This window comes from Spermophilus citellus (genome assembly GCF_964194105.1).
Source record: "Spermophilus citellus genome assembly, chromosome: 1".
NCBI classification, from domain to species: Eukaryota; Metazoa; Chordata; class Mammalia; order Rodentia; family Sciuridae; genus Spermophilus; species Spermophilus citellus.
Window position 1 is genome coordinate 145,508,855 of NC_138182.1, and position 27,833 is coordinate 145,536,687.

Sequence of the window (27,833 nt, forward strand, 5' to 3'; positions counted from 1 at the left end):
GGCCCTAGGCATCTACGTCCCAGCGCGATGACGTAGCATCTGGAAACAGGAATAAGGAGGAAAGGTGGTGGGAGTTGCCTCTTGGGCCGCGTTAAGGATGTGGTGAGGAAGGTCCTAAAGAGGGCCAGGGCAAGCCCCTCGCTGCCTCCCGCTTGTCGGAGTACCATGCTTCCAATAAGAGTGTTTAAAACATTTTTTCAAGAAAAATGTAGCTGTTTCAAGTAGACTGATCATGAAAGTGAACTCACCCACCTCCCAAAGGCAATGGAAACGAGAATGGTATAGTGGTCATATCTGGGTGGTAAATATTATTTTATTATTATCGTTCCCACAATCATTTATTATTTCGACAAATATTTAGCACTTCTCCATATTTCAGGGTACAGCAGAAAACAAAATGAACCACAAAGCCTTTGTAAAGTTTATTGGGAGGGAGACAACAGCGGGAAGCATAAGAAGGTAAAGAAGAAACAGAGAAGGTAGCTAGAAGTAGGGGTGAGGGGTTACCATTGTGAAGAGCTTCCAGATTTCCTAAAATACACTTTTGTTACTTTTTAAATTTTGTAAGTTAAAATACAAAACCCCCAGTATATGAAAATGCAAATTTAGAAACTTCCAGGAAGTTCAGTTGGGCCTTGGCATAATGCGTTGGTCTGTGTGTTCCTTCTGTGAATATTTCCTTAATAAACAGCTATAGGCTTCAATTTATAAAGGTCCCATTTGATTAATTGTCACGAAAGTTAGCATGGCATAAAGACATTTATTGTGTCCACAGTTTCACCACTGTCTGTGACTCCCTCAGAAGATTGCTGCTGTCCCCAGAGACAGCTGAACTGCCTCTACAGAGTAGAGAAGGGCCTGTGTTCTGAATCTGTTTTTCCCATAGCATTTATCTGGCTCCAGAGACAGCTCAGAAACACTTAAGTCTGTGTTAAAAAAACTAAGAAGCCATTCATCTGCTTATTTCCCAAAGTCCACCACAAGCCCATATAGACGGAATGGTGCCCTTATTACAAAACCTCCAAGTTAGCCAAAGCACACAGTCCCCCCACCCCCACAGCGCCCAGGAGCTTTCACTCCTGTGAGTACAGAAAACATCCCTCAGGCTAGGGATGAGCTCTATATACTGCATTTACCTAGCGTGTACAAGGCCCTGGGTTCCACCCCCTAGTACTACTGACACAAGATAAAAAGGACCAAGGGTGCTGGGTATGGTGACCTACCCCTGTAATCCCAGCGGCTAAGGAGGCTGAGACAGGAGGATTGAAGTTCAAAGCCAGCCTCAGCAACTTAGTGAGACACTGTCTCTAAATAAAATGCACAATAGGACTAGGGATGTGGCTCCTAGTTGAGTGCCCCTGAGTTCAGTCCCCAGTACCAAAAAATTGCGGGGGGGGGGGGGGGGGTGCCCTGAGGTGTAACTCAATAGATCTTTTGTCTAACATGCTCAAGCCCCTGAATGGAAACCCCAGTACTGCAAAAATAAATAAATGAAGTTTTTGTTGTTTTGTGTTTTTTTTTTTTAAGAAAACAGTTTAACAATTAAACCTCTCAATCCTAGCTCTTGCTTGTTTGGAAATTGCTTCAGATTTAAATAGGATTTTTTCCTGTAATAAACACACCTCAATCCTCTGAACCTTTGTCCACTTTGTTCATTTGTCTTCATAACAGATTGTTTCCAGTTCTCTTAACTAATATTATATACTCAAGACATTTTCATTTTTGCATAGGATATTCCAATGCACAGCATACAAAATAGGCAGACACTTATTAAGTAATTAGTGAGCAAAATGTTCCCTCATATTGGGGGCAGTTATACACTTCAAAATATTTAATACTATACTTGGCACCTGTCCGGATACACTCAGCAACCTGTTTACCAGAATCTCTGGAAAAATTCTAAACATTTACTTAGGAACAAGTTGTAAGTCCTTGTAAACCTGATGAAGATAGTATGACAAACACTAAGGCCCACAGTTCTGTGTAATCAGTTACACAAAATGTTAAAAATAAATCTGATACCTGTTTTGAATGTCACTATTAAACAACAAAAAAAAAAGTCTGCTTAAAAAAACAGTGGGGAAAATGTTCGTATTTGCTGAAGTTGGATAGTTCATTACACTTTTTTGTGTGAATTATCCATCATAATAAAGTTATACACACACACACACACACACACACACACACATACACACACACAAATATATGGAAAAATTCCAAAATGAATGCCTCCATGACCCACAGGGAAAAATCTGTGGATATGATGGTATTTTATCTATGCTTAGGTTACTTTACCCCACAGTTAAATTTATGAAAACATTACTCTCAGTGGGCCTAACCTAATCCACTAACACCTTGAAAGGGATGGGGATCTCCTGGAAGAGATTTGAAGTGTAAGATGAATATGACATGAGAGTTTTGGGGTTTTTTTTTTCCCCTGGCATTGGAGACGAAGGGGACCATGTGGTAAGGTATGCTGGTAACCTCTAAGTACTGAGGGTGAACCCAAGCTGACAGCCATCAAGGAAATTCAGACCTCTATCCTACAAGCAAAAATAACTGAATCTACCACATCTATGTAGGTTTAGAAGGACCACAAGCCTCTTGCTGGGATGAGAACATAGCCTGGTTAACACTGTGAGAATCTTAGCAGAGAGCCCAGGTAGGTGTGCCAGGGTTCTTCTGATCTGCAGACTGTGACAGAAATGAGTGTTCTTTTAAGCTGTTAAGTCCATAGTTATATAGCAAGAGAAAACTAATAAAACATACACACACACACAGTACAGAGCAAGGAAACAAAGAACAAATCTAAACAAGTGCCCTCTTCATTCATATATATATATATATATATATATATATATTTTTTTTTTTTTTAAAGATAGATAGAATTTTTTTTTTAAAGAGAGAGTGAGAGAGGAGAGAGAGAGAGAGAGAATTTTTTTAATATTTATTTTTTAGTTCTCGGCGGACACATCTTTGTTGGTATGTGGTGCTGAGGATCGAACCCGGGCCACACGCATGCCAGGCGAGCGCGCTACTGCTTGAGCCACATCCCCAGCCCCTCATATACATTTTTGTTAATAAGGACAATAGGAGGAGGAGGAGGTTTCAATATTTTATTCAAGTTTTATTTTAAGTGTTGTTAATTACAGCATTTGAAGGGGAGGATCTAATTCCACACAAAATGGAAGACTCTAAAATGTACCCATTAAACTGCTAAAAAATAAATTGAGTGGTGAGAATATAACAGAAGTCCAATTTAGATTCCTAGTGTTGTCACTGTGTGATTACAATCACGCAGACTCTTCCCAGCCTATAGCTGGAGCTCCTGGAAGCTATTTCAGACACTGGTGCAAGGGCAAGAAAACCACAACACAAAAAGGAATTAAGTCCTGAATTATTGGCTTCATCATGTCCACCCTCTCCACTCCAAAATGGCACGAAAAAGAAACAGTGACCACACCCTGCAGACTACTTTTGGTGTAAAAGAGGTGACGATGGGCTAGAATGGAAAAAGGTTATGAAGGTCTGTCTAAAAAAGTCCCTTTCAGATGAGTTTGTACACACCACCAAGCAATGAGCTCCTCATCAATTAGGGTTAGGAAACCAAGGTTTGATTTTCAGGAAGTCACAATTCCATTCATTTACTCAATACAGATTTACAAAGTGCCTATACATTATCATCTTCCATTTGCAGCCATTTCTAGATTAAAAAAAAAAAGTAAACCTGGCATCTCTAGAGGGGTCACCAAGTCCCTCACACACACACACAAGTCTACAGCTGAAAGGACCTTTTTTTGGACTCGATTTCTTCTGTACCTCTGAAATGGTAACACTTTAAAGCTGAATCCTCTTTCACCTGGAGGTCTAACATGATTTTTAGCAATTCTTGCATCCCAGACATACAACATTAAAAGGTACACTAAATTCTGAAGGTAACTATGCTGCAAAATAGTTTAAAATTAATGATTGTACAGTATTCATTTATGCTTGAAATTCCAGTCCTAGACCAAGCTTGTGGCCACCAGCATTGACATTCTTGCCATCCAGCAGAGCTGACAGTGTCAGTTTGATACCTGAAGCAGGAAAAGGAGAAAGGACAGAAGAAAGAAAAGGGAAGAAAGGTTAACACCAAATTCAGAATCTATATACTACAGTGAGCTTATACAACAAAATTACCATTATTCCACAGACCAGAAGGCCTGTCTAAATCTACCCTGGAACTCTACTTCCTTCTCCTCTCACCATCCCCCAGCTACAAGTAGTCTATCTACTGCAGTTACTGCACAGTAGGCTTCTTCAGCAACGGTGCCTTGAAAGGGAATCCCAACACAAATCAGTCCCGAAGTCTTACACTCACCTCCACAGCATGCATACATGTATAGCATGCATATATACATGAGCACGCACACACCCCCCAAGTGATTTTCCCAAGAGTAGCTTGTAATCTTTGATCTAAAGGGCTGATTTTCCCAGGAGTAACTTGATTCTAACATCATATAAACCTAGCCTTCCCAGATTGAAAGGTGGAATTATCTCCTAGAGCTCTCACACATCTAGCAGACTATACAGAAGACAACCTGCAAACCACTTTTCCTGTTTCTCTTTCTACAATAGGAATGATTTATAGGCTAGTATCATTATTTATATACACTGGAAATAAGTATCATTATTTATATACACTGGAAAAAAAGATGGAAGAAAGTAACCAAAATTGTAACATATGTTAATCTCAGCCTTTTTTCCTCTGACTACTATTTTTCAAATTCTCCAAATGTTTTAAATTTGCAGTTCCTTTATAAACATTTAATCATAAAACTTTATACACACACTTTTATAATGTCCTATATAGGCATTTTATAAGCCACAGCATAAATCAACAAGCTAGCATCACAATTTTCTTAAGACTGAGAACTGACATCACCCACAAGCAACACATACCTGGCTTTAGGGTCTGAGTATATCCTAAACCAATCAGGCTGGAGTTGTTCACTTTGGCCTAGATAGAAAAAAGATACGAGCACGTGAAAAGCTAAGTGTTTCATACTTCCACCTTCAAAATGGGTAATTAGAGATTTTTATTCAACCAACTCAGGGCATCAGAATCAAATCATCTTTTTTCATAACTGCCTCATTTACAGGATTAATTAAATTAAATATGAAATATCTCAAATGTAGGTAATGTGTCTTCCTGCTTGAATTGTTAAGAACTCTAGCATTCTTCATAAGAACAAAGCAGAAAGAATGAAGGCTGTTGGCAGGCTTTGTCCCTTACAACTCTTTCTTTTTGTTCATAACTTCCAAACAATGAGGCCCTTTCTCCCTAATGTGCCTAATGTTAAGAGAGCCAAATTCAATTCCCTGTTCAGGAGATTTTAAATGGACTGTCTGTAAATTATACAAACCAGCGGAAACCATTCTGCAACATGAAACTTCCTCATTCCACCCCAAAATGAGTAGAGCCTACAATGCCCCATGACCACAGAAATGAGCCCAACAGAATTTACTGCAAACACTGTGCACCAATTCAAGGACTCAAGAGCAAAGCCAAAAAGACACCAACTGACCACTGATTTCTTAATGTGCACTGCAAGAACTAAAAACAAGAATGGAAAATGAGAGTGAAAATAAACATTTAAAGCCCTACCGGTTCCTGTTCCATAACACAAACTGTAAAAGGGTGCCCCCTTTTACAGTTTGTGTTACGGAACAGGAACTGGTTAAAGGAAGAAGCTCATAGCGAGGCTGTCTGGTCAAATTCAGTTCTTTCCTGCTGGAGTGCCTTTGAGCAACTTAATCAGCTTCTCTAAGTTCCTCATTTGTAAAAACAGAGATGACTTTAAAAAAGCAAGTCAGTATCTATCTTAACTGGAATTAAATGCAATAATTCACAGGTAAAAGGTTCCATACAATGCCTCGCATCCATAGTAAGCACAATTGCTATTATAATTATACTCATGTGGAACTCTTTTCACAGTGAGAAAATCTCTAAGTGGAAGTACAAAACGCCAACATTCTTGGGAGTTGTGGGATTCCACAGGTACCCACCGAAAAGCAGGCATCAGGGTCAATCTGATACTTTGCTGCTATTCCAAAGCGAGTGTTACTGTTTCCTGCTGTCCAGGCGAGATTGACAGCCGTCTCCAATTTCTTGTTCACCTTCTGATAAATGGAGCCACCAAACTCTGTCCCGTCATTCCTGCAAATAAGTACAACACAGATGCCAAGCTGCCCAGAGAATGGGCAAGAGTCCATGCAGAGCTGCCCCTTATCAACCAGAAAGCAGGGATGCTGGAAATGCACAGAATCCATCACTGGTATGGAGAAGATCACCAAATTTCAAAAAACAGGTATTAAATTATAATAAGCCTAATAAGAATGGGAAACATACCAGAGTCAGGAAAGCTCAGAAAGTAGGAGCTATTTCAACCGTCACTGGGAACACCCAAAGGCAGTCCAGTCAACTACTAGAGCTGTCAAGAACCTGAAGTTTGCTTCCAAATGTTCTTTAAAATAGAAGCAACAACAAGGACACTGGGATTGAGTGATTTATTTTTTCTGTTGCTCTTGTCATTACTTTTATAAATGATTCTATCATAAAAACGGGACAGGAAGAAACATTTCCTCACTGCAGAGGGAGTGGGGCTATATGGCCAAGTTGGTGTCTGGTATCTGTTCAGACCTGTTCCACCATGTCAAAGGTTTCCTTTAAGATCATGCTGACATCAGAACTGCCCCTGTTGTACAAAGTTCTCAGTGTTTCTGAGAATGATCCTTTCACAGCAGTCTTAAAAGTTGCAGCAGCAGAAGCAGGGTGCGATGGTACATGCCTGTAATCCCAGAGGTTCGGGAGGCTAAGGCAGGAGGACTGCAAGTTCAAAGCCAGCCTCAGCAATGGCGTGAGACCCTGTTTCTAAATAAAATACAAAATAGGGCTGGAAATATGGCTCAGTGGTCAAGGGTACCTGAATTCAATCCCTGGTACACACACACACACACACACACACACACACACACACAAATTGCAGCAGCAGAATTTAAAGTTCCTGCAGCAACAGCACAAATATCACCAATGATGAAATGGGACTAAATCCTGCACAGATTGCTAAAAATGTTTTTCTAAACATGATTCAGGACTTTGAATTATTCCTAGAGATTGTGTTAGAAGTTGCCAATATCTGATATGGGGAACATAATTACTTTTCAGACTAAATATTGGTTATTTTGTTGTTATTAAACTGAAATCATGCATTTAACATGCTACACAAACACCAGAAGTCAATGAATCAATGAAAGGTGGACTCTTTGACCCCTCTTTGTTTATGCTCTTTATGTGAAGAGGGAACGTTTGTGAGTAGGACACCACAGATGTCCATTCAGTCATTGATTGCTACCTCTCAATATAAGCAGGGGTTCATTTGTGGAAAATAGATTACCCAACTGTGGTTTTTTTCCATGTAGGATGATTCTGATCATTCTGAGAACTTTTGGAAAATAAAAAAGTTAATAAATCTTACATATTTGTCTTTGAGTTAAAAAATGTAAAGGTTTGAGCAGGAGTTGTGGCTCAGTGGTACAATGCTTGCCTAGCTCGTGTAAGGCACTAAGTTTGATCCTTACCACCACATAAAAATAAATAAATAAAATAAAGTTATTGTGTCCATCTACAACTTAAAATATTTTTTAAAGAAAGTAAAAGGATTATGGATTATAGAAGGCAGTTTAATGGATAGCATCTGACTGACAGACTCTTAAACAGCTTGGTTCTTAAATGTAAAGTTTCTGATGATGGTTACAGACCTATCGATGATAGTTAACTATCTTGACTTTTTATCATTTAGGTTTTTTTAAGTTTCAAACTTCATTTGTTATATAAATTTTAGTATCAACAAAACAAAAATCAAAAAAAAAAATTTAAACAAGAGTTTTTTTTTTTCCCAGTATGTTGTTTGTCTTGTAATTTTATGGATTTGTTTATTTGTTTGGGGTGTTCTGGGGAATTGAACTTAGAACCTTTTACAAGCTAGGCAAGCTCTCTACCTGTGAGCTACATCCCAGCCCCCAAAAATCAAATTTTACCTAACTTTTAGATGTATAATAAATTCACATCACACAACAAATAGTTTTAATAGTGAACTTGCAGAATTCAATATTATAAGAAAATTCAAATGAATCAGCATCTTAAGGCTGATATATATTAGTAGTTTAGAAAATTACCAGATATTATTCACAAATTTGATGAATGACCAACAGAATTCCAAATTATCAAAGAAAACAAAATTTGCTGGGGCAGTAGTGCACACTCTATAATCCCAGAGGCTCAGGAGGCTGATGCAGGAGGATCAAGTGTTCAAAGCTAGCCTCAGCAGATTAGCGAGGCACTTAGCAACTCTAAATATTTTCTCTAAAGAAAATATTTAAATATTTAAAAAAGAAAAAACGGCTGGGGATGTGCCTCAGTGATTAAACACTCTGGGTTCAATCCCGGGTACCCCCTCCCAGTGCTGCAATATCCAAAGCCCTACAGGATTTGAAAGGGAGTTTCTTGCTATGTTACAAAATGTTTCTATCTTGGGCTGGGGATGTGGCTCAAGCGGTAGCGCGCTCGCCTGGCATGCGTGCGGCCCGGGTTCGATCCTCAGCACCACATACCAACAAAGATGTTGTGTCCGCCGAGAAGAAATAAATATTAAAAATTCTCTCTCTCTCACTCTCTCCTCTCTTACTAAAAAAAAAAAAAAAAAAAAATGTTTCTATCTCACAAAAATATTCTAAATGAAATCCCACCTGGCCAAACTCTCTCCTCTTTTCCAAACATACTGTACTGGAAATCCCTCCCTATCCCCATCCCAAGTCATTCAGATCCTCCTCCTCCTCCTTTTTGGGGGCACTGCTCAAGTTCTTTGACTGGGAAGTCTGCCCCACCCAGAGAACTTGCAGAACAGCATGCATATGGTTGTGTGGTCACTGCCATCCATAAAATGTACATGAAGAGCTGAAGGTCCATTTTTCCTTCTCAGTCAACCTGGGGTCTGCACACTGTCTATCATTACTGCTTTTGGATTATTGTTTATATGCACAGTACATACCAGGGCCCAGTCAGAAGCATCCTTTCTACAGCAGAAACCATAGAAAACATAAACTGTTCAAGTAGTCACTGCAAGCAGGTGGAGACAGGCTGGAACCACTGCTTTTCCTAAGCACCTCTGTACGTTTGATTTCATAAATATGGGCTCAGACTCCTTTGAGTAAAATTTAAGAAAATATTTAATGGTGTAATTTTTTTTTTTTTTTTTTTTTGTGTGTGTGTGTGTGTGTGTGTGTTTAGGAGATTAAACCCAGGGATGCTTAACTACTGAGCCACATCCCTAATCCTTCTTATATTTTATTTAGAGACAAGTTCTAAGTTGCTTAAGGCCTCACCAAGTTGCTGAGGCTGGTTTTGAACTCACAATCCTCCTTGCCTGAGCCTCCAGAGCCACTGGGATTACAGGCATGCACCACTAGGCCTGCTAATGCTGTAATTTTAAACAGGGGGTGGGGATAAGCATCCTCCAAGCATCAACTGGTCTTCAAGTTTGACTGAACACTCTCAAACATTTTTAACATAAAATCAATGTCAAAGTTCTGCCTCATCACTTTAAATACTTCTGGTGGAAAGGGCATGGGTGAGATGGACCAGCAAAGGGCTTAAGTACTACAAATTCTTGCTGTTTCATTCCACTTTGCTCTTCACCATACCCTCTCCCTGAAGTAGATGCGCACTAAATGCTTCTAAAGTCTTTACGTTTCCCCCCGAAACTCAGCCAGACCCTATGCTTCCAGCAAGTACAGAGAGCGCCCAGGCACAAATTCTCTGGGAACTCTGTCTTCCTCAAAAGCTCAAGCATGCTACAGAATGGCAGCCTGTTGAAAGTAATAGAGTTTCTAATGGCTTTAGTATGATATTCAAATAGGGAAATTTCTTGGGCATAAATGTGTTTTTTTTAAAAAAAGGCATAGTTTCCAGAATATTTTAAAACTGGGTCTACAATATTGCTTTCCTACACTTAGCTTTTAAAACATTAAGCAGAGGGAACTCCGTGTTCACATTTACTTACGGGAAGCACAAAGAAAGTCTGTTCCACATCTGACCTCCAGCAACACCAGGGCAGCCCCGAGAAGCTGGGCCAGCTACCTCCATGCCAGTGACAAAACTAAACTCTGTCGACTTGTTCCTTCTTGAAAATACCAAAGTTCAGGTATGAGGGTAACGTCCAATAGCCATTGTTCCTCCTAGAACTGGTACCAACTCCCAGTTCCAAACTGAGGAAGCACTTACCATTCTAGCCAGAATTCTGAATTTAAAAACATTTCTAATGCCTTAATATTTTTCCTATGACTTTTATTTTTTGTATGTCACTTTTTTTAATTAAAAAAAAAAAAAACAGCCTGGCATGTTGGTACACACCTCCCATCCCAGCTACTCTCTGGGAGGCTGAAGAAGGAGGATCACAAGTTCAAGACCACCCTTGGCAACTTAGTGAGACCCTGTCCCAAAATTTTAAAAAGGGATGGGGATGGAGCTCAGTGGTAGAATAGTCGAGGGTTCAATCCCCAGTGGGACAATTTTTTAAAAAAGGAATCAACCTGTGTTGATGCACATTTCTATGACTTTCAACACATACAGATTTGTGCAGCTATCACAGCAATAGGGACACAAAGTAATTCCATCGCCAAATTCTCTGGTGCTGCCCCTTTGTATCACACCTCCTCACCTCCCTGGCCATCCCAGAACTGCCTCTATTAGTTTTTCCTCTGACTTTTTAGTTTTAAAAGACTCAAATTTTTAGTTGGGCATAGTGGAGTACAACTGTAATCCCAGCGACTCAGGATGCTGAGACAGGAGGACCCCAAGTTCAAAGCCAGCTTCAGCCACTTAACAAGGCCTTAAGCAACTTAGCAAGACCCTGTCTCCAAATAAAACATAAAAAGGGTTGGGGATGTGACTCGGTGATAAAGCTCACTTGGGTTCAATTCCTGGTGCCAAAAAAAAAAAGACTCAAATTTTCAAATTTTAAACTAATGATAAAAAGTTCTCTATAAATAAATAATATTATTTTATACATTAATGCTACTTAATTGGTCTTAAGTTTAAGAAGTGACTTCTTAAACTTCTGTAGTGACCTCTAGTGGAAAGAAAGAAACTTGGTAGAGCTGTACTCATCTAGTACCACAGGTTCATTCCTCATTGGAACTAATAAAAAAATATTTTTATGATTATAATCTTTGTTTGGGGCTGGGGATGTGGCTCAAGCGGTAACGTGCTCACCTGGCATGCGCGGGGCGCTGGGTTCAATCCTCAGCACCACATAAAAATTTTTAAAAAAATAAAGATGTTGTGTCCACCAAAAACTGAAAAATAAATACTAAAAAATTCTCTCTCTCTCTCTCTCTCTCTCTCTCTCTCTCTCTCTCTCTCTCCCCCTCTCCCTCTTCTATCTTTAAAAAAACAAAAATCTTTGTTTGCTTTAACCTAAATCATGACTCTATTTCAACTCTCAAGTCTAATTATAAGGAGCTCTCTCAACACTAAGCTTAATCCTTTCTTCCCTTCCTCACACTGTCCTTAATTAATAAACTTAAATGCTCCACCATCCTTGGCACAGTGGTTTGCATGCTTCCTACTCAACTACTGGGGAGGCTGAGGCAGGAGAGTCACAAGTTCAACACCAGCCTTAGCAAGACCCATCTCAAAATCAAATAAAAAGAATAAATATGTAGCTCAGTGTTAAAACACCCTCTGGGGCAGGTTCAATCTCCGGTACCCCTCCAAAAAAAAAAAAAAAAAAATGCAGAGAAGACCTTTGTACTTCACTGAGATAATCACCTCCTAATCTATCTACCATGTGTATATTCCACTAAGCATGAAAGCTGATCCTCAGGCTTATGCAAGCAAGAGAGCTTCATCTTCCCTATCCTGTACCCCCATTTTGTTAACTAAAACTGAAAGGACCTCCAGGGTCCAGAACGCTGCAGGGAAGGGACACCTCCTGGACTGACACCATGTCTTGTTATAACCAATCAGTCATCCTGGGTACCAGTGGCAGTATTTGCTGTTCACAGAACAGAAACTAAGACACTTTAGGAAACGGATGGGTGGGAAACAGAAAAAATGCCAAGAGGCCATTTGATTCATCTGATGCCAACAAACACTCATTATAGTGATTAAAAATTGCACTTAGAGGACTGGGGTTGTGACTCAGTGGAAGAGGGACTGGGTTTGATCCTCAGCACAACATAAATAAACAAAATAAAGATACTCTATCCATCTATAACTAAAATAATTTTTTTTTTTAAATTTCACTTAGACCAAGCACAGTGGCACACACCTGTACAATCCCAGTAGCTTGGAGGCTAAGACAGGAGTTCAAAGCCAGCCTCAGCAACTTAGTGAGGCCCTAAGCAATTTAGCAAGGTTCTATCTCTAAATAAAATATAAAAAGGGCTGGGGAGATGGCTCTGTGGTTAAGCACTCCTGGGTTCAACCCCTAGTACAAGAAAAGAAAAGAAATTGTGTTTAGGGAAAAAAAAAATGAAAATCACCCCCCTGTGAGACACACTCAAACTCTGCACGTGCACACTTACACATTAGTGTGAAGCTGGAATTCGTCAGTCTTGTAGCCAACTGCAAAGTTGCTCTGGGTCACTCGGGACTTTGCGGTCTCGAAATTCATCTGGTAGCCAGCCAGCCAGCCCTCATAACCCAGCACCAGAGCGCCCCGGATTGAAGGCCCAGCAATGTCAAAGTCCACGTCGCAACCCAGGTTGATGTGCTCCCGCTTGTACCCTGTCTTGATTTTAGCATTTTTTTTCCTGAAGGAAAAGAAATTAAATTACAATCAGAAGCTAACTCACCTTGGTATCATCATGCCAAGGAATGCAAATTTCTTTTTTTAATCCCAGTTTAAATGGGGTAGAGGGGGTGGAGATGAAGTCAGGGCCTCAGGTCTTTGGTAAGCAGCTACTGGTCACATTGGACAGGATGTGGCCTCTCTTCAACTGGACTCCAGTCTGCAGAGGCACAGTAACAAAGTGAGAGCACAGCAGAGGGACCTGAAAAGTAAGCACTCGGTAATCTTTCTTTTCTCTCCTCTCCTTAGGCTTAAGGAGCAGCCTACACAAGCATTTATTAGGCAGAGCACTACTATATAATTATGAAACAGATGCATCTTTGCTATCTTCCAAACCTGTGGGAAAGATATATCTGTCATGAAGGCAGCTACCTAAACAGCAGTTTTAAGGAGATGGTCATCTTCTTTGTGGATCAGCCAGTAAGTATAAAAGCAAATACTACATCCCTTCTAAGTGAATACGAAGGTAAGATAGCTTTCAAGGACATGTTTGTGAGACCCTGCTGTGTATATAATTCAGAGAACTGGGTGCTGATGTGGAAGCTGGGGCCCAGCAGTCATGGGGGCCAGAAGTCCTGGTTGGCTGCACCTGACCCCAGGTCCAGGCTAATGGTGCCACATTTGAGTCTATGACCAGTTCAGTGCCTCTGATGCCTGTTCCTCCAGAACCAGAAACCCCAAAGAAGGGTCATATCACCAGCAAATATATTGTCTTTTACCAAAAGCAAACATTGGAAAAAAAGATTGAATGAATCAAAGGAATAGGAACTATGTTCATCTGGTTGTTTCTGTTGTTCAGCTATAAAATGGCCCCATTCTGCGGCCATCTGCATTTTCAGCAGAGACCACAGGAGAAATCAGATCTGCTTAGAATGCAGGGACTGCACAGCCTAAATAAATAAAGATATTAAAATATATATATATATTTTTTAAATTCCCTCCTCTGAGGAACCACTGCTCCTTGAGAAATGTCCAATTACAAGTCTGGGCAGAAAATATACAAGGTGATCCTGCACCAGCTACCACAGCTATTAAACATTCCTGGGGTTGAGCAAAAAGACTGAAGAGCTCATATGAAGGGGCTTTGAAGGAAGGGCTTTGGTAAAAATAATATCATGCACTAATGAAAACTTTTTTAAAAAATAATAATATTGGGGGCTGGGGATGTGGCTCAAGCGGTAGCGCGCTCGCCTGGTATGCGTGCGGCCCGGGTTCGATCCTCAGCACCACATACAGACAAAAGATGTTGTGTCCGCCAAATACTAAAAAATAAATATTAAAAATTCTCTTTCTCTCTCTCCCTCTCCTCTCTCTCACTCTAAAATAATAATAATAATAATAATAATATTGGCAGTAGATTAAAATATATTAAGTATGTTTTAATCTACGAATTCATAATGACACAAAAAAATTATCATCTCTGAACACCAGAGAATCAACTTATTACTCTGAAAATAAAAAAGGAGTCAATTCCTCTCCTGTTCTAACTATGCCTCAAGGTCACCATATAGTTGATGAGAATTTTCTCTTTATTATAGTATTCTACCAATAAATGAAGGAGGAATTATAAAAGTAGGCTTATGAATAACGCTGACATCATACAAATAGAGGGCCTATGTGTGCATCCCACAGGCAACAGAAGCACACAGCACTACCTCTATTTTTAGTCCCTGCACCCCGTAACAGAATCCAAATGTGACAAAGCCTCTAGACTTAACAATTCACCAAAAAAAAAAAAAAAATGGGGGTAGGGGAATGAATGTGTTAAATGATACTACAGAGATACAAACAGTAAAATCCAGTCTATATGTAACTATGAACTATAGAACAAATTGATCTCCTTATAATAAGTGGTGCTGCCCCCGACCAGCACAGGCATCTGAACTTAAGATCACGGGTATGAATTTGCAGGGACACCAGATAACACAGACACAGTTTACCTTTACACAAGCTTCAGGACAGCTTCCCTGCTCTCAGCCTCAGGCTCAGGCTCCCCAAAAGGGAGAGCAAGAGAAAGTCACGAGAGGCTGGCGAGAGAGAGGGAACACGTTCGGAAGTGAGCTTTTATTGGGGGGACTCTTGTTCTTAGAAAGTTCTATCCAAAAAAGGGCAGAAGAGGCAAGACTACAAGGGACAGGTGAGTGTAACTCAACCCTAGGGCACACCCCACAAAGAAGACCCCTTACTATCCGAGCTAGACCCCTCCCAAGCCACAGTGAATGCAGTGGTTGGTCAGAATCTGAGGCATCAGGATTGGAAGGGTGTGGTCAATCATTGTGGTTCCCCACAGTAAAATCCAGTCTATACGTAACTATGAACTAATGATCACCTTATAATAAGTGGCAAGAGGAAAAAAAGAAAATTGGAAAATTAAGACTGAGAAGGTATCTAAACAATTTTCCCAATTTTACATACACAATTTTTTAAAAATATTTATTTTTTAATTGTAGTTGGACACAACAACTTTATTTCACTTGTTTATTTTTGTATGTGGTACTGAGGATCGAACCCAGGGTCTCGCACATGCAAGGTGAGCACTCTACTGCTGAGCCACAACCCCAGCCCTAGACAATTTTTGATTCTATTAAAAAAAAGTCATGGGACTGGGGCTGGGACTCAGTGGTAGAGCGCTCGCCTAGCATGCGTGAGGCACTGGGTTCAATCCTCAGCACCACATAAAAATAAAATAATAATAAAATAAAGATACTGTGCCCACCTATAACTAAAAAATAAATATTAAAAAAAAGTCACAAAAATCATGAATATTTGAACAGACTAAAGACTTGACAGTATAGCCAGGTGTGGCTGCACACACCTGTAATACCAGCAACTCAGGAGGCTGAGGCAGAAGAATGACAAGTTGTTGAAGCCAACCTTGGCAACTTAGTAAGACCCTGTCTCAAAATATAAAGGACTGCACTGGGGGTGTAGCTCAGTGGTAGAGCACTTGCCTAGCATGTGAGAGGCCCTCGGTTTGATTCCTGGAGCCACAAAAAATAAAAAAGGACTGGAGATAATAGCTCAGTATTAAAGCATCCATGGGTTCAATCCCCAGTATTGACAATATAAAGGAATTCTGGTTAACTTTTTTCAATTAATAACAAGACAATGGTTATACTTCTTTAGAAAGAACACTTACCATTTAACGATACATACTATAATATTTACATATGAAATTACGTGCTGTTACTTACTTAAGTAATTTTCGAGTGGAGAAGTTATTTATGGCTGTCTAAATAAAAAATGACATGGGTTGGAAATTATTAAAGGCAAATAATGAGAAAACGATTAGAGCTTAGTATACTTTTCTGTGTAATTTTGTGTATTTGAGATTTTCCATAATTAAAAAAAAAAAACTTTAAGTTGAAACAATCCAAGTTCTCAATGAGAACAGAAAGCCAACACCCTTCCCAAGTGACACTTGGGGGACTAGGGATGTAGCTCAATGGCAGAGTGCCTGCCTAGGATGCACAAGGCTCTGGGCTCAATCCCCAGCACTTGAAAGAAATGACAATGAAACTCTGGGACCTCAATTCTGTTCAAGTTGTTTCTGTACATTTTGTTTGTTTATTTTTACTTGTTTATTTGTTCTAGTTAGTGATACATGACAGAAGGATGCACTTGGATTCATTGTACACAATTGGAGCACAATTTTTCACTTATCTGGTTATACACGAAGTAGAGTCACACCATTCCTGCAATGTACCTAGGGTATTGATGTCCATCTCATCCCACCCTCTTTCCTACCCTCAGTTTCTGTACATTTTAAAGAGGAGTAATAAACAAATTACCTTTCAATGAGAAAAATTCTAAATCCACCTACCCTGGTCTGCCTATTCTTTGCAGGAAGAAGACTTGGGTTTGGGCAGGGTGACTGATAACAAGATAGCTATCAAGAGGCTGACATGTAAGAGAACAGGAGGCCACGAAATGTAGAAATAGGGCATCTTATGAGCATCAGATAAAAAGCTGCTGTCAATCACAGAGTTTTAATGTCCATGGCAAAGCTTCTGACCAATGTATGCACCACCCACACCAGTTTCCATGGCACCCAGCGTCTCATGGGATCCTGACCAGTGACCCAAGCTCCCCAAGAGAAGGAGCAAGGCTGGGACAGTGGCTCAGGCTTCTACCAAGGTTTCTGTTCTTTCTAGCACAGTGCACTACAGCTGTGGAGCCTTTCTATTCTCGAATATCATTGGGGTTTTTTTTAAAAGCTATTTAAGCAGTGGTGCTAATCTGACAAGCACCAAGAGAGGCTTGACTCTGATTTGTGGTTAGCAAGCAGTCTTTATCTGTTACAGATACTCTAGGATGAGTGCTGGTTCAGATGTGGTCACAGTCAGCATCTTCAGGAGCCAGGTGCTTTCCAGGCAGCACCCCTCAGTGGCTTTGGAAGCCAATGTTCATCTCCAACCTTCACCAAGAGTCATCAAAACTTTCCTCAAATACCCAGCAGGAAAATGTACACATAGTTCCCACAACCTTATCTTCTAAACACCATTCTCCAATATAAGAAACCAGGTCTCCTTGGAGAAATGGTTAATAGCAAGTAAGAGCAAATACAAGATGAACCATGTACATCTTCTAAAACCAGAAATAAAGATGAGCTCAAAAAAAAAAAAGAGAGGAGTTCGTCAAAAGCACAAGGTGTCAACCTGAGGGAGCACCCAATGGACACATCTCAGATAATGTGAGCAACAAAATAAAAGAGACAATGGGTTATAACCCATAAAATAAATACTCATGAATCACACTAATATAAATTACTAACATAAATAACCAATTAAATAAATGAGGGACAAGGGAAAGCTCTTCCTTATAATAGATCCCAAATTATAAGTGAAGGAATGATAGGAATAGAAAAAAATCACCATTTTCCAAACAGAAGTGTCACAGGCAAGAATCACCCAAGGCTGCTTTTATCTGTGCCAAAGCAATGATGAGAAACAGAATGTTTGCGGTCTTAAAATATCTTCCCATCAGATACCTACTAATTACAAAAAGAAAGAACAATAGCTTTACAGTAAAGAGACCTAGCAAACACTACTTTAACCATGATCAGAGTCATTTTCATCAGTAATGAGGCACACTGACATATTCTTCCTGAGAGCATCTACTGAGGACACAACACAACATCACTTCTATGGTTGCTAAAAACGTGTAATGTGAATTTTGTTGTTGTTGTTGTTGTTTTGGGTACCAGCAATTGAACCCAGAGCCCTTTTTATTTTGAGACAAGTTCTTACTAAATTGCTGAGGATTTTGCTAAGTTACTAAGACTGTCCTTGAACTTGCAAGCCTCCTACCTCAACATCCTGAGTCACTGGGATTATAGGCCTATGCCATCACACCTGTTTATAACCTGAATTTAATCATGAGGAAACATCAGGCCAATCCAAATTAAAGGACATTCAATGAGATAATCGGCTGCTCTTCAAAATGTCAAGAGAGACAAAGAAAGATAAGAATATTGCCCATATTAGAGAAGACAAAGGACTAAATGCAACATAGGATCCTGATTCATGGACCAGAAAGAAAACCTCAGTGGGACAACCATTAATAATACAACAGCAACATTAATTTGCTGCTTCTGATCATTACAGTCATGCTTGTTTAATGACAAAGACACATTCTGAGAAATGCATCATTGAGCAATTTCATTATTTAGCAAACATCATAGAGTGTACTTACTCAAACCTAGATGGTCCAAGTCAGTCACTCAATACAGTGGGTAAATATATACATACGCGTGTGGGTGTGTGAAAAACCTCCCTTTGGGGAGGTCTGCAGAGAAGTCTCTAAACTTGCTACAAACCTCTTTTCTGCAGACCTCCCCAAAGGTCATGGAAAAACCCAAAGTGTGCTATCTCAGAGCAGCAAGCAAAGTCCAGGCAGCAAATTCAGGCATGTGGTCTTGTCCTCCAGCCCCTCATCCTGTCAGAGGATCTCTGTGGATAACTGCTCCCTGGTATGATGGCATGATGCCTGGGGGAAGTGGACCAGCAAAAAGGCAATGCTCCTGGCAGGAGGAATCAAGGCAGAGAAGGGGACAAGAGTTAAACAGCTCCTAACCAATCATCCAAAACCATCTTACAAAAAACATTTTCAGTGGTGCATGGTGGCACACACCTATAATCCTAGCAACTCAGGAAGCTGTAGCAAGACAACAACAAATTTTGAGGCCAGCCCAGGCAATTTAGTGAGACTCTGACTCAAAATAAAATTTTAACCAGGCAAAGAGGCACACATCTATAATCCAAGCAATTTGGGAGACTGAGGCAGAAGGATCACAAGTTTAAAGCTAGCCTCAGCAACTTAGCAAGACCCTGTCTCAAAATAAAAAAATAGAAAGGATGGGGGTGTAGCTCAGAAGTTAAAAACCCCTGGGTTCAATCCCTGGTACCAGAGAGAGAGAGAGAGAGAGAGAGAGAGAGAGAAAAGAAGAAGAAGAAGAAGAAGGAGAAGGAGGAGGAGGAGGAGGAGGAGGAAGAGGAGGAAGACATAATTAATTAATTAATTAAAAATAAAACAAAATTTTAAAAGCTGGAAATGTAGCTCAGTGGTAGAACACCCCTAGGTAGGATTAATCCCTAGTACCATTAAAAAAAAAAAAAAAAAAAGGAAGAAGAAGAAGAAAAAAAAAGAAGAAAGAAGGTCTTATTTCCAGAGAACAAGAATCATGTCAGCCAGTCTAGTTGCTTGTGGTCACCCCATACCTCGCACAGCATCTGGCATTAGTGGATGCTTTTTCGAATAAACATTTGTTAGAAAAGAAAAAAAGAAGATAACATGGAATGGCAAAAAATGAAATTCATAACGCCAATGAACTATAGACAATGGATATGATGAATTTTATGTATCTTGTTACCAAAAAAATTGTTCAACTTAAAAATTAAAAACTTAAATTCAGTACGTGCCTTTGATCCCATCATCAGTGTAAAAAACAACGTTCCTCCAGTTGAGGGGACCCACCATTCTAAGTGGGAAGAACAGGTGTGTATTCCAGAAGAGAACAGTTCCTATTAGCCACTCAGGCACTCTGGAGCTGAGGCAAGTTAACTTGATGCATTAAGAACCAACAAACCTACCAGAGGGTCCCACCACAGAAAGTGCAGCCTCAGGAGCTCTCTTGTAGTGAAGCCCAAAAGGTCTCAGTGGGAGAAGGACCCCTAGCACCCAACAAATGGGCTGGCAACACTGATCAGTTAGCCGTTCCTTCCAAATGTCACCTGCTGCCCTGTGGCCCTAACCATTTACGATTACCAGCAGGCTTGCCCACATGAAACAGCATTACTGAAGCAGACATTCTGCAGCCTGCAGCCAGAAGTACAGGATAGTACAGAATCTTATTCAAAAGCATTGCTAAACACGAGTCTGCATCCTCCATTAAAAAGGAAGCTCCTTGGGGCTGGGGATGTGGCTCAAGCGGTAGCGCGCTCGCCTGGCATGCGTGCGGCCCGGGTTCGATCCTCAGCACCACATACCAACAAAGATGTTGTGTCCGCCGAGAACTAAAAAATAAATATTAAAAATTCTCTCTCTCTCTCTCTCTCTCTCTCTCTCTCTCTCTCTCCTCTCTCTCCCCTCTCTCACTCTCTCAAAAAAAAAAAAAAAAAAAAAAAAAAAGGAAGCTCCTTGTGGTGAGGAGGAGGGTAGCAGCCTGGCCTGGGCACCCTCAGATTCCCAGATGAGTACAAGGTCAAGGACAGGTACACCAAGACCTGGGTTTGGGTAAAAAACATTTTTAAATTAAAAAGTGCTGGATGGATGTGGATGTGTCCTGAAACCAAATGAAAACCAAAGAATTTGTATCTCTATGTCTTGGAGGCTGCCTTATAGGTAACGTCAGCCCTGTTCTCAAAAACCTTTGTCTCAAAAGGCTTTCAGGGCCCCTAACACCACAGAAAGCCCTCACAGGGAAGAAATGAGAGTCTTACCCAGTGTTAGGTGAGAAGGATGAATCGAAGGTCAGCTTCAGTCCACGTGCAAGCTGAACAAAAAAGAAATGTGCCACCAGGTTTAGTCACAGGGCAGGCCGGCAGGTGTGAATGAATGAAACCCACGTCTCTTCACAGGGGCTGTTACCTGATCTTCCACAGTGATCTCAGTGCCTAGTGTGTTGTCAGTGTTCCACTTCTCTGTAAACGTCAGGCCATATTCAGTCCACCTGTACTTGGTTTCCAGGCTGCCCGTCACTTTGGTGGTCTCTGTGTTGGCTGAGCCTGAGCTCGTAAATTCCTTCAAAAGAGAGGGAGAGTCACAACCTGCAGCCCACCATGTCCTTGGTACCACTCAGGCCATCATGCAACAGTTGAGACCTGGAGCGTGGGCAGGCGACAGCTAATCTCACAATTCAATTAGATCTTTAAAATGTACAGAGGCGTAAAAGAGTCTGTGCTACCTCGAGGAGTTGGGGGAATGCTTTGTCAGGAGACAGATTCCTTCCTCCCCTCTTACTCTTAAGTCTGGCCAAGAAGGCCTCCCTTCCCTCCTATCTCCTGCCTCATTCAGAGAAGAAGCAATAGGCTGAAGTTGACAGATTAAGTAATGAAGCCAAGGGCAGCAACTCAACCCAAATCTTCTTTCCAATCATGACTACACACACAATCTAAAAGGGACTACTAAGATTGTTTCTAAAAGAATTATATGGCATTAAACACAGGTTGATATTAAAATAAGAAATACAAGGAAGGGTCTGGGAGTGTGGTTCAATGCTTGCCTAGCACACTGGAGGCCCTAGGTCTGATCCCTAACATAAGAAGGAAAGAAGGGAGGGAGGGAGACAGAAAGGGAAGCGTCAAGTGAAACCATTGCTATTTCCTGTATTAACAGCTGCTAAACGGGGGGGCCTTTGGGCATAGTTCCCTGGACCACCCATTACACACAGATGCAATGAGTGACAACCTCAAAACCGACACAATCCAAAAAGGAGCTTTTGGTTCTGCCACTCAGCACAGGGTAGCTATCTGCCAATCAACAATAAATACCCATGTTCCATGTGAGTTGGATAACTTACCAATCCATTCTCAGATTTTGTCTTCAAATCGAGTTTGATTAATCCAAAGCCTAAAGAAAAAAGAAAACAGTAAACAGATTAAGTAATGAAGCCAAGAGCAGCGCCTCACTCATAGCTGTTTGGAAATGCTTTCTACAAGGAAGAACACGGAGGCCCTGAAGGCTGAGGACCCAGCCCCTGCTTCTGGTGGCCTCCATGGAGCTCAGCAGCCATTGAACAGAGCAGAGAGGCAGGCACAGCCCACCTGGGCTCCACATGCACTCCTAGTGAGGCCTGAGAAAGGTGCCTACAGCTGGCAGAGACAGTCACCAGGGCCTCGTGGGCACAACAGGCTATATTTAGAAGCTGCGCTCCACTGCAGCAGCATCCAGGGCTGCTCCTTGCTTGCAAGAAAAAATGAGAACATCCGCTTGTTAGCAGCAATCCACAAGCTGCCCCTACTGGGTACACAACCAAAACTGCTTCACAACCACAGAAAGCTGATCTCTTTTCCCAGACATAGAAGTTCTAAATAGTGGACCAACCCAGGTCTTCCACACTATTAAGGTAAAACTGCAAACATGCCACTGGGTTTGTAGCTGAGGCGCCCCCTCCCTCCCAGCAGCACTTACCATAGCCCTTGGTGAAGACATCCCTGGCAGATTTGCCAAGATCAGCATATGTGGGAGGCACAGCCATCTTCTGCTGCAATAAAAGAACCACCAGAATAAATACATTGGTAATTATGGAAATTAGTTTACCATCAATAAAAATTATTAGACACAATTAACAACCAATAAAAATTATCCACCACTAAGAGTTTCAGGCACTGTATCCTCCCAGGTGTGGGCAGAGGAAGCATGTAAGGTCCTGTCCTTCACTTTGGGGCCAGAGTTGAGACACTCAGTAAATCTTTGTTGACAGGCCATCAGCCTCCTCTGGGTATCCCCAGGACAGAGCACAGGCCCAGAACATAGTGGGAGTCAGTAAATTTTTGCTGAATGAATTATCTATCAAAGACACATTCCCATGAGCCAGCTATTTTACTGGATTGCAGGACTCTTGCCAATAAAACATATCTTCTTACAAAATGTCGGTTGCTAGAACATTAAATGCACTGAATAAAAATCAGTTTTTTATGATGGCGCATTTCTATATGGTTCTGATTTTATTCAACCAACAAATATTACTGAGTACCTATTATGTACCAGAATGAGCCCAACTTTATACAAAACTGGGGATTGAACCTAGGGCCTTGAGCATTCTAGGCAAATACCTACCACTGAGCTACATTCCCAGACCTTAGGGAATCCCGCTTTTAGAGTCATGTTCCTCACAGAGAATAAAATAAGATCTAACTAGTTAGGCAATCCCAACATGGAAAGAAATTCAGCCATATAATACAAAAAGAAAAAAAATTAATTTAAACAAAACTTAATTGCACTGCAGCATCACTTCATTTTAAAACCAACTATCCAAGTACTACTTGGGGGACTGGGAATGGAGCTCAATAATAGAACACCTGTTTAGTGTGTGTGAGGCCCTGGATTTGATCCCCAGCACAAATTAAAAAAAAAAAAAAAAAAGCACTATTTGACTTGTTACATATCATAAAGTCAGTCAACAAATATTCATCAAGCATCTTGATGTTCAAGGAAAGAGAGTAACTCAATCTTTGCCTGAAAGACAGACAACACTACATCCCTGGAAGGCTTTTTTTTTTTTTTTTTTTTTTTTTTTGCAGGGAGGGGTATCAGGGATTGAACTAAAAGGCACTAGACCACTGAGCCACATCCCCAGCCCTATTTTGTATTTTATTTAGAGACAGGGTCTTACTGAGTTGCCTAGCACCTCACTTTTGCTGAGGCTGGCTTTGAACTCTCAATCTCCTGCCTTAGCCTCCCAAACCGCTGGGATTACAGGCAATGCACCACAGCGCCTGACAGCCCTGGAAGGTTTTGCTTTGACAAGCTATGTACATAGAATTAAAATCCTAATCCAGGAAAGCCCACTCTATGTACCCCGTCCAAGAAAAGAAGGGGTCATAAGAAAGCACCATTTCCCACACCTTCTCCATCCCCAGAATTATTACAGAATAGTAGTCTCATTAACCTGAAGGTCGGTTCCATTCACTTTTAAAAACATTATACCTAATTTTTCAAACTGAATCTGCATATAACCCATCTGAAATCACACATAATATGTATGCAGTTACACAAATAAACACATTCATGGCATGTTCCTAGGGAGCAGGAGCCCACTGAGGAGGGGTTCAAGTGATCCCAGGGGAACAAGATCACAACTAGAAGCTGCATTCCTGACCAAGGCCTTCACTCCAGCGACACTGCTGAGAGCCCACTGAAATGCTGGGGGCACTGCCAAAAAAAAAAAAAAAAAAAAAAAGACTATATACCTCCACAATTTTAAATCATGAAATTGTGGTCCAGGCCCTATTTTATTTTTTTCAGAAGCTTTGCTAATTTTGTCCCAGCTCACTTATGTGTCACAGCAGAGAAGAGCAGTGAGCTGTTTACTCTGTCCTATTTTTGCTGCTGCTGTTATTTCTTGCACATGAACAGGCTGGAACCCTGGGTCAGAGCACAGAGAAGAGGGGAGGAGATCCAGTTCAGGCTACCCCTACGGGCATTTTCAGGTCTGAGGAATCCCCTCCTCCCACTTGTTCTTTCCTCTCAACTAATCCTCTAGGGACATCAACCCCAGGGTCACACCAGGAACCACCTACCAAGTCCTCAAGACATACTACCTGCCTAAGGATAGAGGGTCTTAAGACAGATAAGCCTGGCCCCTCCTAGGAGAAGCCAATGCAAAACAGTCTTAGATGGAAAGCTGAGGTAATAGGGCCCCAAGCAGACTTGCAGACATCTTGGCAAAGGACCCAGAACATTCTCCATCCCTGCCAGGGTTAACAAGCCAGTGGACAGAGCACCTCCATTTGGTGTTATTGCTCTGTGGATGGGCCTGGGAAAGAGGAGGAATGTCCAGTGGTGGTGCCTTGGGTTATCTAAATCCCTCCAGCACCTCAGCATCCAGGGCCTTCCCTCTACTCTTCCCTGGCCCCACAGGAGAGACCCTCCAGGACCTGCCTGACAGACACGGAGGCCTTTGCATCTGGACTGGTATCTCCCTCAGGGAAAAAGGCAGAACTCTCATCATTTAATGCTCCCCAAATACCCTCTCTTATCACTTAATCTCCAAAACCCAACAGGCAAAGCCACCCATCAAAAAAAAAAAAAAAAAAAACTCCACCCACAGCAAACATCAGCCTAAAAGCCTGAGGTTGCTAAGGAGATTACCAGGCAAGGACAAGGGGGTCGGGAAGGCAGAGCTCAGAAGAGGGGCCCTTAGGAGCTCAAATAAAGCCAGCCCTCCCAGGGCTATGGGCTCCCTTCCTTGAAGTCCTGCAACACTTCCTTTATTTGATACCAGATGCATGTAAGTGAAGTTGCCAGTTAACTAAAACACAACCCCAAGTGCCAACACTCCGTGTTAACCATTTCTGGATGCACATCACTTCCCGGTCTGCTTAAACACAAAATAATGGAGCATAACACCCCCATTCTATGCCCTCAGGCAGGCATGCTCCCCATTCAGGTAAGGGTGCCCCATGCTTAGGCAACTCCCCAGCACAGCACCTTGCAGGGAGGACTGCTAGCTGGGCAGTCAAACCCACTCCTGAACCTGAGAACTAAAGGATGGCTCGCCCCTTCACTACCCCCACCTGCCCCATTGCTAGGTAGCTGAGGCTTTCTCTCTGCCTTTTGTGCACCCACACCCCCTCCTGTGCTTCATTATTTGACAGGATTAAGGAAGGCCCTGAGACAGATAGCCCTGCCTCCCCAAGAGCTCAGCCTTCTTACAATTATGAAGAAAACACCCATTTTTATGAGTCTCAGAACCCACTTCAGAGACAGTTTTATGGCAGATATAATGATCTATATTGTTTCTTTAGGCTAAGACTAGATAGAGAAGGGAGCACACAGCTTTCTCACTTAACCCTGTGAGGGTGCTGGCTTTGAGGTTGAACCCCGGCCCTGACCCATCCCTGCCTTTCCCACCCAGACCTGTTCCCAGTTACTATCTGTGCAGTTTACCAATGCACACTGTCTTGCATGCACAGCTGTCTTTGCAGCATCTGCCCCACGTGCCTCCAGAAGCCCAGCCTCTAGAGGCCAAGCAGGAATCAGAGCAGTCTGATGCAGGCCAGGCAGCCAGCCCTGCACAGAGAAAAAGAGAAGGCAGCCTGGGGAAGACAGGACCACACTTCTCTGCCTGGACAAGGGCTTCTGGGCAGAACCGGGAGCTTCACACCCATGACGGAACAGGAAACAGAAGGCTGGGCAAGGCAGGGTATGCAGACCTGCCTGCGGTCACTGATGACTTTGAGAATGACCAGCAAAGCACACCAGAGACAGTAGTAGTAGTCCCTAGTTCCCCTCCACAGCCTGCCAGCCTGCCTACCCAACCCTTCCCTGGCTGACCTTGAACAAATTATGCAAGCTCCACTCCAGCTAAGGAATGTAAATCCAGCCATACTGGAAGCACAAGAGGGGAGAGATAGTATATCACCCAGCATAACACACTTACATAACCTCCATCTTGGGGGGACACATCCTCCCTGACTCATCAGCTGCATGTCAGTGATAGTTGCTCTGCTCACCATGCCCCTACCTTCCCACACTTATCCCCAAATCACACCTTTGAACTCGAAGTACCTCAAAGTCCACTATGCATAAACATCCAAATTATGGAAAAAGCTAGATGTAAATGATTCCAAGGCCTGGCACAAGATAGGTATTCATTATAAATTATGTTTAATGAGTGAATGAGCAATGAACATCTAAGTATTACTGTACGCCAGGCCTGAAGGCACACACCTGTAGTCCCAGCTACTTGGGAGGCTGAGGCAGGAAGACTGGATGAGCGCAGGAGTTAGAGGCCTGCAGGGCAACAAAGCAAGACCTTGACTCAAAAACAAAAAAGCAATATTGTAAGGGTGGTAGGGATAGAAACTTAGTATCTAACAATTGGGACTAAAGACATTACAATGTAACCAGAAAATAGGAGCTCCCTGTTCAGGGCAGCTGCAGCACCCTGAGTGGAGAGAGGAAGAGACTGGACTGGCACCCTGCACACACCTGCCTTAATCCAGGCCTAAGGACAGTTAAACCCAAGGTGAGCAAGTGCCTTCAGAAGTGAGAATCAGACACTTATGGTCTCAAAACCAAGCACGGTCCAATTGCCAAGCGGCAATTGGCAAAACTAAATGATACCCAATGTTGGTGTGGAAGTCACTCCTGTTCACACCGAGTGTAAATACTAGAGGTACACTTTTTTGGAGGGCAATTGCTGAGCAATAAACCCAGCATTAACCCTAGTGCCAATTCCACTTCTAGGAACCCACCAAAGTAGTATCCATTGCAGTCAAAGGTGTGCACAAGAGGATGCACACACATTACTGGTAATGCAAAACCAGAAGCAACCTAAATGTCCATCAACAGGGAAACAAAAGAAGAAAATTCATTTTCACAAGTTCATACTTACTAAAATAAGGAGAACCGCCGTGATCATTGAAAATAATGAGGTGGATTTATATGTGGTGACACAGTCATCTAAAACACAACTGAATTTATCTAAGTTTGGGGAAAGTATGGAGTTCAAAGAGGACTTTCATTATTCTACTTCATTATTTAAATTGTTTGCATACATTGATAATTTTAAAAGCCAAAATGTTCCAACAGGTTGTTGCAAGTAGAGATGCCAGAAGGAAAAATTATGTAGATAATGTCCATACTGAGAATATATTCAAACTATACTGAGATGGTAGGGTTATCAGACAAAGTCTACAGGAGATTCCACTCCCAGGTGACCACCAATGGCCTGGCCACACTGCCCAAAAGCAGGAGTGGGACAAAACTCCTCGT

The 27,833-nt window shown here is 41.7% G+C and overlaps 1 protein-coding gene across 3 annotated transcripts in view; it reads right to left on the reverse strand.

Moving 5' to 3' along the window:
* Nucleotides 1–3,102: 3,102 nt before the first annotated feature.
* The window catches only part of VDAC1 (voltage dependent anion channel 1), a 30,237-nt gene continuing 5,506 nt past the window's right edge, over nt 3,103–27,833 (reverse strand). For all 3 annotated transcript variants that reach the window (XM_081303749.1, XM_081303748.1, XM_081303750.1), the window contains exons 2-9: nt 22,524–22,596; nt 21,913–21,962; nt 20,982–21,134; nt 20,834–20,886; nt 12,628–12,855; nt 6,049–6,199; nt 4,942–4,999; nt 3,103–4,076 (exon numbers count right to left, since the gene is read on the reverse strand). In XM_081303749.1, the coding sequence (XP_081159875.1) occupies nt 3,985–4,076; nt 4,942–4,999; nt 6,049–6,199; nt 12,628–12,855; nt 20,834–20,886; nt 20,982–21,134; nt 21,913–21,962; nt 22,524–22,590 (852 nt within the window). In that variant the 5' untranslated portion in view covers nt 22,591–22,596 and the 3' untranslated portion in view covers nt 3,103–3,984. The remainder of the gene's footprint in view (nt 4,077–4,941; nt 5,000–6,048; nt 6,200–12,627; nt 12,856–20,833; nt 20,887–20,981; nt 21,135–21,912; nt 21,963–22,523; nt 22,597–27,833) is intronic.